Below are 12780 nucleotides of genomic sequence, written 5' to 3'. Positions count from 1 at the left end.
CAGGAGGCCCCACTGTGCTTAGGAAAATTAGAGGATGTCACCTCAAATGCAACCAATAAAAAAACACACAGAGGAAACCTTAATTTCCCACCACTGTTGTTACCTTTGCTTTTCCTAACAGATACTTCTGCACTACCCAGGAGCACATGCATCTTTTTAGCTGGCGGGGATATGGTTTCTTTACACACTGCCTGAACTAACTAGGTTACCAGCTGGGGTTTCAGATCTGTTTCTGAGACTTACACTGTAGCTGATGCAGACTGGTTTAATAAGATACAACCTGTGCTTGGCTCCCCTCCCACTCACTGTCCCTGTGCTCTCTGCTGGGATTATAGGCTTGCCCAGGCCTCGTGAGCCAGCGGTCCCTGCCTAAGCTGTCTTACCCAGGCAGCAGAATCTGTCTGGGTGGAAACAAGGAAGAGTGAAGACAAGATGGCCTTGTTTTTATTATGGTCCAGAAAGCCACTGGAGTCCCAAGCCTTCTCGTAGAGGTAAATGTAGGGTAGAAGGTCAGTTGTTAGCACAAACTACTCTCCTAGTACAACTAGAGCAATTACTTTTTATGCCTTGAAGCCCATAGTCTCCAGAGGTGAACAGCCAATAGGGAGATGAGGACTAAGTTAAGACCCAGAATTTAAAATCCCCACTAAGCTTATCTCCCTTCCTGACTTCTGTTCTCCCTAGCTTTCAGTTATGCCCTGTGGCATCACCATGTGAAAAGTCTATCCTGTCCTAGTTTCTAACTGAAGCGACAGGTGTAGAAATGGCTCCAGCCTCTTTCCCACATCCCTCACATTGCCTGTATTGTGGTGTCCAGGTCTAGCACTGACCATTGGTCTCCATTCCTCTGCTGTCTTCCAAAAATTGCCTTCGTGTCTTCTCCACAGCCTAGAATCTCACTGGCTCTCCTGGCCCAGTTCATCAAACTGAGCTTTTGTCTTGGCTATCAAAGGCCTATTCTAATTCCCCGGAACCCTCTGGATAAGACCCTGCCTTGTCCTATCACACTCCCTTTCTGTGGCTTGCAATGCTGCTCTTGAGCTCCACTTCCCAGACCATCTCCAAACTGTCCCCTGCTCACTTGGCCTCAAGCACGTCCTGACTCTGGACTCCTTATGCCCATGTCTAGCACTGACTGAGAATTCCTAGGAGTGACCTTACTTAAACCACCTAGGGTCCTATGCCCATCTGGCTAAGTTTCTATCCTCTGTCCCTGCAACTATCAGGTTCTAGGGTCTCTAGGATCAGTCTCGGCGAATCTGAATTCTCCTAAATCCCTGCTCTGTCCTTGAAGGGGTTTCCTGGATGTTTGTTGAACCTCACCCTTAGGACAGATCTGGTGAGTAGTAACCAGGCCAGAAGTGTTTATTGAAGACATGATGCTCCTATTCAAAACTTTTCTCTCTCATATCCAAACTTCATAGCAGAATATTCAGTCCCCTCATTTCCTGCAGTCTGTTCCTTGCCCACTTTTTCAGTTGTATTTTTCACTATTTATCCATATGGCAGATGGTCTTATTCACTGTCTCATAAAGCCTATTCTGTGAATTTACTGACTCTTCTTATTCAGAAACGTTTTCTTTCTTCATTTACTCAAAGTTTCTGTTCTACAAGTCCTAAGACTCAACTGAACCTCATTACCCAGTCCCTGTCCTCCTTCCTGGAACTTTTTCTAGCCTTGGGTGCGCAGAAGGCCATCTACAAAGTCTAGGACTTTTGTCTCCTTGCCTAAGCCTGGTCCTTGAGACTCAATTCCATTAAGTGTTATGTTTTAACCCCACATACTCTCTCCCCAAAGAACAGGCCTTGTACCTGCTCTTGAGGCCAGGGTCGCTTCTTAACACCAGTGCTCAGGATAGGGCCTCTACCCAGGAGGGATCTGAAATACCAATCTTACAGAAAAATTGTGACATGGGATTATCAGGAAAATACAAGCTGATAGGATTTATGCCAAAGGCAGATGTAAAACCATGTGAACATAATATTAACAATAGTTATCATTCACTGAGCATCTACCATGTACTGAGCAGTGTGCCAGACACTGCAGATTTCTTACCATTCTTTTAATAACCTTTAAAGGTAGGCATTAATTTTGCCTCATTAGTTGAAAAAAAATTCAGAACTCAGAAGTTGAATAGCTAGGCCAAGATCACAAAACTAGGCTGTGGAGGACTCTGAATTCCAGTCTACAAATCCAAAACCCTTGCTGATCCCATAAAACCCTCTAGATCTGCATTGTCCAATATGCTAGCTACTAGTTTTAAATTAATTAAAATTAGAGCAAACATTTAGTTATTCAGTTACACTTGCCACATTTCAAATACTCAGTAGTCACATGTGGCTAGTGGCTACAGATACATCATTTGCAGCATCACAGCATGCTCTAGATAATTCTCTGGTCTTCCACTAAGTCATAGGGAAAAAGATGGCTTCTAACAAATTACAACTGAGATGGTAAGAGAAGACATAATCCTAAAAGGAGAGCTTTTCCCTTGTTTATGAGGTCACATGCCAGAAATTTGTTTTTTTCTGCTAAGCAGGATCTGGCTGGATTAGAGGGTTGCCCAGTTTGGGCTCCAAAACAAACTCTTCCACACTCCAACTATGAGACTGTCATCTTCTTAGACATCTGAAAGACATTTGGTGGTGTAACATTTTCAGAACATTGGCCACTCAATTACCTTTCCTGCAAAATTCACTAGAAAACATCCTCCAAATTATTGAGATTAACAGAAGAAAAAATTTGAATTTAGAAGTTTTAGGTTGTAAAAGCCCTACTGATAAAGTTGCAGAGAACTATGAACAATAGTACTAGCTGCTAAAGGGCTTTACTGATAAATTTAATTAAAGAAAACTCAAAGAACACAAACAAATAATAGAGAGAAAATAAATCATAAAAAGAGGGTTATTAAAATGACAAAGTAAATCAACACAGAATTGGAGGAAAGGCAAAAACAAAAACCTAAAAACCTGTCTTCCAAAAATTCAGACAAGGTTATTCCTTTTTATTATGAAGAGTGTTACCTATTACGAATGTTTGTAAAATGTTTAAGGATACTCTTTAGTAAAATCACAGTAAAAACAACAGTGCACAGTACACATTAAAAAAGAAAATCATAAAAGAAACAACTAGCAGATTTGGTGTTATCATTATTTTTAATTTTAGCCATTCTAATAGGTATACAGTGATATCTCATGTGGTTGTAATTTGCATTTCCCTGGCTAATGATGTTGAACATCTTTTTCATATGCTTCTTAGCCATCTGTATATCCTCTTCAATGAAATGTCTGTTTATGTCTTTGCCCATTTTCAATTAGAAACAAACTGCTGAGTGTTCAGGTTCTTTATATATTCCAGGTACTAGTCCTTTGTCAGATACATAGTTTGCAAATATTTTTCTCCTAGTCTGTAGCTTGACTTTTCAGCCCCTACATGTGGGCTTTTGCAGAGCAGCAATTTTTAATTTTGATGAAGTCCAATTTATCCATTTTTCTTTTAATAGATTGTGTTTTTTGTGTCAAGTCAAAGAAAGAATGCTTTGCATAACCCTAGATCATGAAGATTTTCTATTTTCCCAAAAGGGTTTACAGTTTTATATTTTACATTTAAGCATGTGATCCATTTTAAGTACATTTTTGTACAAAGTGTGAGGTTCATTCAAGTTGAGTTTGTTTTTTGCCTATGAATGTCCAATTGCTCTAGCACCATTTGTTGAAAGGTCTATCTTGGCTGGGTGTGGAGGCTCATGCCTGCAATCTCAGCACTTTGGGAGGCCAAGGTGGAGGATAGCTTGGGGCCAGGAGTTTGAGAGCAGCCTAGGCAACATAATGAGACTCCGTGTCAACAACAAAAATAAAATAAAATAATAGCTGGGTGTGGTGGCATACACCTGTAGTCCTAGCTACTTGGGAGGCTGAAGCGGGAGGACTGCTTGAGCCCAAGGAGCTTGAGGTGATAGTGAACAATGATTGTGCCACAGCACTCCAGCCTGGGTGACACAGTGAGACCCTGTCTATAAAAGAAAAAATAAAAAAACAGACTGTCTTTCCTCCACTGAATTGCTTTTGCACTTTTGTAAAAAATCAGTTGGACATATTCATATGGGTCAATTTCTGGTTTATTTTGTTTCACTGATCTATGTGCGTATCCTTTTACCAATACCATACTGTCTTGACTACTGCATTAGATTGCTAGGGCTGCCATAACAAAGTACCACAGCTGAGTGGTTTCAACAATAGAAATCTATTTTCTCACAGTTCAGGAAACTAGAAGTCCAAGGCTAAGGTGTTGGCAGGGCTGGTTTCTTCTGAGGGATCCTCTCCTTGGCTTGTAGGTGACCATCTTCTCTCTATGTCTCTACATGGTCCTCTCCTTCTGTGCCTCTCCTTGTCCTAAGCTCTTCTAAGGACTCTAGTCACCAGTGAATTGAGAATCACCCATATGATCTCATTTTACCTTAATTAGCTGTTTAAAGGCTCTATCTCCAAACACAGTCACATTCTGAGACATTGGGGGTCAGGACGGAAACATATTAATTTTGAGGGATATAAAGGAACACAATTCAGCCCATAACAATTACTATAGCTATATAATAAACCTTAATATTGGGTAGAGCGATCCTTCTCACTTTCAGTATCAGAGGCTGGTTTTCAGTAATCATTTAAAAAAAAAAATTTTTTTTTTTTCAGATCAACAGTTAAGTAGAATTGGCAGAGTGAGTAGCCACTGGATTTCAAGTCAGAAAACAAGGATTTAAGATCTGTGTTACCTCTAAATTGCAGCTTCCTCATCTGCAAAACAAGGGGTAATAACATCTACCTTATAAGATCAGATGTGGTATCTATTGAAGTGCAAGAATGAACTTAGGTCTTCTGATGCCAAATCTTTCTGCTACTTTTTCCTTATAAAGATTACTTGAGATATTCTAGAGAAATAAACTTATCACATACATTTTAAAATAAGCTTGTCTATGTCTATTAAAAACCTTCCTGAGATTTTGATAGGAATTGCATTAAACCTATTGATCAAGTTGAGTAGAACTGACATCTTCACTGTGTTGTTTTCCAATCCATGAACATGGTATGCATCTCCATTTATTTAGATCTTTGATTTCATCAGCATTTTTAACATACAAATCTTGTATACAATTTGTTAATTTTATACCTAAGTACTTCCTTTTCTTCAGGGTGACTTTAAATAGTACTGTGTTTTTGTTTTCATGCTTGCTGTTAGAATATAGAAATGCAATTGATTTGGGGGTATTAGTCTTGATCTTGTTTTAAAGGTGTTTGCTTGTTTTAAAATACATTCCTTGATATTATCTATGTAAACAATCATGTCATCTGCAAATAAAAAGTTTTTAAAAATTTATTTCTTTCTAATCTGCATGTCTTTTATTTACTTTTTTTTTTTTAATTTTTTTTTTTTTGCCTTATTGCAGTGACTAGCACTTCTAGTATTAGGCTGAATAAGAGTGATGAAAGCAGACATCCTTGCCTTGTTCCTAATCTTAGAGGAAAAACATTCAGTTTTTTGCTATTAAGACATATAGGTTTTTGTTTGTTTGTTTGTTTGTTTTAGATGTTCTTCATCAAGTTGAGGTAATTCTCTTCTATTTTTAACTTACTGAGTTTTTCTCATGATTGAGGGTTAGATTTTGTCAGACTCTTTTTGTGTCTATTGATATGATTTTCTTTACTTTGTTGATATGGTGCATTACATTGACCGTTTTAAGGGTAAACTAGCCATTTACACCTGAAATGAATCCTACTGGTCATGGCACTGTTGGATTCAGACAAACTAGAACTTTTTACTCCATGTCCTGTGTTATTTCCACTCCACCACAGTTACTTTTAACAATTTCGACATCAGCTCAAAGCCTATAAAAGACCTTTCTAGTTCCTTCTCCCCGAAATATGTTATGATTCCCCGTGGTGGCTGTTTCCTCTTACTACAACAAGCTAATAAACCTAACTTTGTTTGATTACAGGTGTGTTCCTGGTGGTCTTTGGCTGGCAGGTTTTATCTCTGAGAACTTTTAGATACCCAGGTATATGTGTGCAGACTACTAGGGTCCCCATAGTTGAATTTTATAAATACTGTACTGGTGGCAAGATTACTATTTTACCAGATTGTTTATGAATGTTAATGTCTGTTATTTCTACTGCAAGTCTCAAAAATAAATACAAGATATCTCAAGAGATGAGAAAAATTTTATTCATCATCCCAAACTGGATTATATATTACAAATTCTGATGAAAATAATATTAAAGGTATTTTCAAGTAGTACCACAAACTATCTGTACCTGAAGATAAAACCACATAGTAAACTGGTAAGTACACATTGAATCTATTCATCTTTAAAATATCGCTTTGTTTAGAAATTCATATATATGTTTTTGTAGTTATGAAGTGGGAGGGACACACAAATAGCTACCTAAGATTTTCATTTAACAAACATATGAACTATTCCCCATGCTTTGAATGAATCATCAGAAGCCTGTAAAATCCTGTTATTTTTTTTCAAAGGTGCATGAAACAATATTTCATTTCCAATAGCAAAAATACAGTACTTCTAATTTTCCTTATACTCTCTTTCAACCCTACTGTGAGAGCTGCTTATAATTATATAGCAGCTTGTTAATGGGTCCCTACATAATCTCTGTATTAGGTTGGGTTAGAAGGTGCCAGGGGGTATTCCAGGGTAGAAGTTTTGATATTACGGAAGCAGAGATTTCTTTCTTTCCTTTTTTTTTTTTTCTGAGACAGAGTCTCGCTCTATTGCCCAGGCTGAAGTACAATGCTGCGATCTTGGCTCACTGCAGACTCTGCTTCCCAGGTTCAAGTGATTCTCCTGCCTCAGCCTCCCGAGTAGCTGGGACTATAGGCGTGCGCCACCATGCCCAGCTAATTTTTTTGTGTTTTTAGAGGAGACAGGGTTTCACTATGTTGGCCAGGCTGGTCTCGAACTCCTGGCCTCAAGTGATCCACCCGCCTTGGCTTCTCAAACTCCTGGTATTACAGGTGTAAGCCACTGCACCCAAAAGAAGCAGGGATTTCTTATTAGAAAATTTATACTTGCCTCCTTTAAGCACAGGACCTATACAAAAGGTATCGCCATTGAATTAGTCTGTTTCACTTATAAACTAATTAGGATTTCAGTCTGATGTGAAGCAGTTTAAAATGGCATTATACACCCTGCTGATTCTTGCCTAGTTGAGATAGAAACAGAAATTTGGGGGCAGAAAGTAGAGATGAGTATTTTCAATTCTCCTTTATTAACAATGACACAGGCATTCATCAGCATAGACAATTAAATGAAATTAAGTATTCCAGATTTCTTCCCTCTCCAAATCATGGCTTATATCTAATTTCACTAACAAGGAGGTAAAGATTTACGTCTAGGAAAGGCTAGAATATTGAAAAAGAAGTCCAGGGGAGAGCAGGTACCAAATCTAGGGAAGTACAGTGAACTGCTTAGGACTAGCAAACTAGGTAGCATATGGGATAATATTAGGAGACAACTGCTTAACCAAGAAAATGAAAATACAAGTTCTCGGAGGCAAACTGGTAATGTCTCTGAATTCACAAACCATATAATTTAATTTTTAATGACTTGATATAATTTTTTTTTCTTAAGCAAATTCAGTCATGCAACCTTTTGAGTAAAGGAATGTGTTCTGACCCACAGTTTCTATAATTCCATTTGAAGATTAGAAAAGAAACATGGAACTAGAAAATTGCACATTTCTTGAGTACTTACTTAATCCTAGGCCTAAGGCTAAGAACTGTATACTTCATTTAATCCCCCTAAAAACCCTCAGAAGTATGTATCATTTCCCCAGTTCATTAATGTGGAAATTGAGACTGAAAGGGCCCCCACCATAAATCCCACATGATTAAGCTGAAATTCAAATTCAGGCCTAACTCAAAAGCTTGTGGTCTTTTTATGGCAACACATTGCCTTCCCTAAGTGAGATGTTAGAGGTGATCTAACCCAGGTCTTAATGATAGCGGAAGACAAGAAGGAAAGAGGGAAAGTTGCTGGGATTTTTCTTGATAAATTCTCCTGACTGGTCGGTAACTGAAGTTTTTCCATGCATTGAAGCTATTACAACTAATAATTTTACCTGTTAGAAGGTGGGAATGTGGCACTTTCTTGACTAGGTTTTGAGGGAATATTTCTCCTAAGGATTTATAACATTTAGGATTTAAAAAACTGTTCATTTTCCAGAAGGTGAAACTAGGGGGGAAACTTAGACAAATGTGTAGCCGTAAGTTTGGGTGAGATTTTAGACTGAATCGTGGAAGCTCATTCCAAATGTGTTTTCCAGATTTAGCTCTGGTACCCAATGTATAAATTCCTGCTTACCTATGTAATATCCTGCCTATCTATGTGCCATTTGAAGTACTGTAGTCGTGTAAGAATAAAAACAATGGTTTGAGGTCACAAACTTAAAAAGGAATGAGTACAATCTATTCTTAACTACTTGCATTTATCAGAGAGTATCAATATAAATAGTTAAAAGTAGTTTAAATACTAAAAACTAGATACTCTAGTCTCCTTTCCAGCCAAGCAGATAAAAAAAATTCTGAAAACTGCAAAGTGACTCCAGTTACATCTATTATTCTTTTTTGTGAATGAGACCACTACTACCAGGGAAAGGTCCCTTAGGAAGGAAAGAGCCTCATAAAAGGTCACTTTAGGAAGGGGAGAGACTCTTCAAATACAGGCATTTAGCAGGTTGGTGCTGATGGTTCCCTTGGGAAATAGAATGGTAAAGTGGCAATGGGATGCATCTTGAGCTTAGAGAATTAGGTACCAAAGGCTGATGTCTCCAGATGTGAACTATCTTATTGTCTGGAGAGAAGGCATTTTCCAGATAAAGGTATGAAGGTTGCCTAAGAATTCTGAACAAGAAAATACTTCCTTTGACCTCTCTGTCGCCTTAGGTTCTCAACCTGAACAAAAAGATACTAAGTGGCAGAAATACCCTGAGACTTAGACTCATTGAAGCACTGGATGACTTCTCTGTTAAGCATCTCAAGCACTGTTAAAGATACTGCGTTGTGATGCAAAACAGACATTGGACTAGAAGTCATGGCAGTCTTGGGTTTTAGCCTCAGCTGTTCTTGTTCAGCTCATTCCTTTCTGTGATTATTTATTTAGTTATAAAATAAGAGGGTTTAAAAAGAATATTACATTATGGTTTCTTCTAGCTTTTAAGATTCAAAAGCAGAATGATTTTCACTTAAGTTTTAACTTGTTTTGTGGAGATACTGGCAAACATTCTGTCACCTGGTGGTCAATTTCAGGTTTTGCAGCTAGGGGATCAAAGAAATCAGCTGCCCCACCAAGCAGCTACTCTTAGGGATGCTCAATTTTAGGAACTATGGTTTTATTCCAGGGGCCAGATATCAGTAGCTGCAGTAGAGGAGAGAAGGACAAGCGCTCCCTGCTTAGAGAGGACTGGGTGACTACCTGGTTGTCCTGGTTGTCAATTAAGAGGAATCTTGCCTCTCAGGATGTCTCTGGAGACATTCATGGGTGCCTAACTACCAACAAGTTGTCAACTTCCCCAGGTAAGCCAGGTAAACTAAACCTGAAAGTGGTCAGATTAGGAGAATGACTGCTAGAATACTCAAGTGAGGAAAGAAAAGTGATCCAATGAGGTACTGAAGATGGATATACCTAACCCAAGGTCTCTGGACACTCCACAGAACCCAACTGTTAAAATACATAAGATGAAGTATGGATGAATCAGAATCAGAGGTAAGCCTGGCCTTCAGATTCTAGAAGAAGGCTTTTGTTTCCCCAAGTTAGGGTGGAACCCATGAGTTGAAGCCTGTGAAACCAGAAGACAAGAAAAGTATTTCAGCAGCCAGTGGTCTACGTAGGGAAGAATATAGAACCTCTGTCAATTGGGGCAAGATGTCTTGGATTTCAGACACTCTAAGACTTTGTACTTCAGGAAAGGATAAAAGATTAATCTGAAAAGGGATGGGTAAGATCTCCTGGCAAAGAATGGGAGTCCCAGTTGGAAATGGGGAGAAATGTGGAGTGTATGCATTTCTAAATACTGAGCACAAGCAAATGGTCCTCATCAAGTAGGGTGGATTTTGCCCAAAAATAGTATTATTATTTGTTCTATCATTTTTGAGCATGAAAAATGAATTTAGGGTCAGCTATTTAGAATTTGGGAATGCACTCTATGGGCTGATTTTCTAGCAAAGAGAAAATGGATTATGATGATGTGCCATTTTGGGACAAGTTTGCTGACAATCTTAAATGTCTCCAGAAACCTGCTCATGTTATTTATGAAAGACCCAATAATTCTGCATTGAGAATGCAAATTAGCACAGAAGGCTGTTGGTGATCATTTATCAAAGGTTTTCATGTTGCTTTAAAAATCTGGAATGGGTGGTTTAAGTTACTTTCCCTAATTTGTTTTCGAAAAAGTCTACCAGCCCATTCCCTCAGACATTCAGGTTTCCATTTTTGAGACTACTATTGTTCTCTGGTGTCAGAGGAAAATCTGCCAAGCTCCAGAAAGTAGTCCTAAATAGCACAGATAAGATATAAGATTCAACTTTCTTTCCTAGACAAAGAGAAAAATAGCAGTGCTTACTGTGCCTACATTTTCCTTTACCTCTCACTTACAATGTATCATTCAGGTGACTGGTCAAGAGATGGGGTAAACAGCATCCCAGCTGACTCAGACATCTTGAGGGGAAAAGGAAACTAAAGGGTTCCAGAGTGTGTGGTACTTGATAAAGCAGAAGTCTGAGTTCTTGCCCCATCGACATTCAACAGACTGAAAAACTGGGGAGGGAGACAAACTTTACAAACTCTATGATCTGAGGTAGGGTGAACAGTTGCCAAGTCCACCATTTAGCTTCCATTTTGGAGATCTGATATACTAGAAGAGGAGAAGAAACAGGTAGGTTTACATGCCATTTAAATTGGTATATAGACCATAAATTAAAGATATGAAGCAGTAATTGATAAATTAAGATAATAAAGAGTACGTTTTAAAAATTAGAGTATATTTTAAAAATTCTATTAATATTTTAGTGTCATTAAAATTGGGAGTGCAAGGATTATAAATTCAGAAAATATAAAATGTACATGAATTTCTCATACTTTTAACTAACAGACTGACTGAGAATAAAATAAAAATGAGTTTTGTGAAATCATGGACTCTTTCAAAATCATGTCTAGTAGCATGGTATCACTTGAATGATTTGTCAACAAGTGCCATCAGAGGTCAGTGAAAATATTCTCACAATGGATGGAAATTTAAGCATTACACAAGCATAAAGTTTCTTCTCACTTCGAATATGAAAACAGTACATGTATAGAAATTTACTTATCCTGACAAGTAATAAGCTCTGATACAAATAAGCTCTCACCTTCCCTAAGAGAATAATGCCTTGTTCTCTAATTCAATTCCACATAAGATTAGTTGAAAAATGAACCTGATATCATCTTTTCTTGATGCCACTCAAAGTCTGATCACTTGAATATTAACTCAGACTCCACAATCTTAAAAGTAGCACTAACATACCAGCTTAAATGCCCAGAAGAGGAATGGGTTATTCTTTTCAACCAGTATATCCTTCCTTAGCTTTGCCTGGTGAGCTCATCTTCCAGTTCAAATATTACTTAACATTTTAAAAACCTGTACAGAACTTGAACTCTTCAAAGGGTGGGGGAAGGTTCCCTCAAAGGAAAATTGAGTTGTTTACCAAAAGGAGGAATAGAAGAAGTAGGTATTTGTCTCATTCATCTAGGCTTCTCTGCTGTAAACTAGCATTGTATGTGGCACATGAAAATTCCTCAGTGCTAAGTGACAGAATTACATCAGATGACTCTTTCCGTGTCTTCAAACTTGTCACTTTTTTTCTTTGGTTCCCACTTTTGTTTGACAAATAGACATGTATTTTTTAAACAGTTATCTACCTTTTTTTCCAAAAGAGAAATTCTCCCATTTCAACCTACTATCTCAATATAACTGGATAACCTCATCCCACTCAGAAATAGGCCAGATTCCATTGGGTTGCACATTGTGAGGAGAGCGCTTCCAGTCCCACATCTTTACAGGAATCTTCCAGGTCTTACCATAGTTGGCTTCAATGTATTCGAGGGTTTCACAGGGTACATGGACCTTCATGTCTACAAACTCAGTCCAGCACAGTGTAAACTTCGGAAACAGGTATCTGCAGCAAAACAGAGGGATTAGGCTTCAACAGTGGAAGAAGGTCTAGCTAAGGAATCTAGCTGCTAGTGCATTATTGGCTGAAGGACAGTGCTCTCCCATTAAACAGCTTTGGGAAGAGAGTGGATATTTAATTATTTTTGACTGTCCAGAATCCCTTTCATCTTCTCCAATTTTCCTTTCCTGTTCCAAGTTCATAGGATTGAGGAGAGGCTGACCCTATCACTAAGACTCAGGCCAGTAAGTTAATGATTGAGGCAGGGATGGGAACATACCCAAGTCAGGCAAATCAAAGTCAGCCTTGGACTTTCTGTTGGAACTGTAGAGGAAAGAAGTGTCAAAGTAGAAAGTCGTCAAAAGATGAACGAAAATGATCTTTTTCTTTTCTTTCACAATCTGGATTTTCCAAGGATACAGAGTAAGCAGAACTCCAAGTTGCATTTCCAGGCTTTTCCTTTGGTTCCATAGCTTACATGATCCTACCTGTGGTTTCTGCCTTTCATCTCAAATGCTAAAGAACATCTTTAAACCAGCCCAAGGAATACTAGTTATAATGATTTT

The 12780-nt window shown here is 38.3% G+C and overlaps 1 protein-coding gene across 11 annotated transcripts in view; it reads right to left on the bottom strand.

The window, feature by feature from the left end:
* FKTN (fukutin) overlaps positions 1 to 12780 on the bottom strand; it is a 98005-nt gene that overhangs the window by 16785 nt on the left and 68440 nt on the right. For 5 of the 11 annotated variants that reach the window (XM_063649779.1, XM_063649778.1, XM_063649781.1 and 2 more), the window contains one exon: positions 12123 to 12220. In XM_063649779.1, the coding sequence (XP_063505849.1) occupies positions 12123 to 12220 (98 nt within the window). Of the gene's footprint in view, positions 1 to 431; positions 2630 to 6195; positions 12221 to 12780 lie in introns of those variants that run through there. The other 6 variants (XM_054500376.2, XM_063649777.1, XM_063649776.1 and 3 more) reach the window with 2 other exon arrangements.

Source organism: Pongo pygmaeus, chromosome 13, assembly GCF_028885625.2.
Source record: "Pongo pygmaeus isolate AG05252 chromosome 13, NHGRI_mPonPyg2-v2.0_pri, whole genome shotgun sequence".
NCBI classification, from domain to species: domain Eukaryota; kingdom Metazoa; phylum Chordata; class Mammalia; order Primates; family Hominidae; genus Pongo; species Pongo pygmaeus.
The sequence above is the reverse complement of the archived record's forward strand: the minus strand, read 5'-3'. Positions and strand labels throughout refer to the sequence as shown.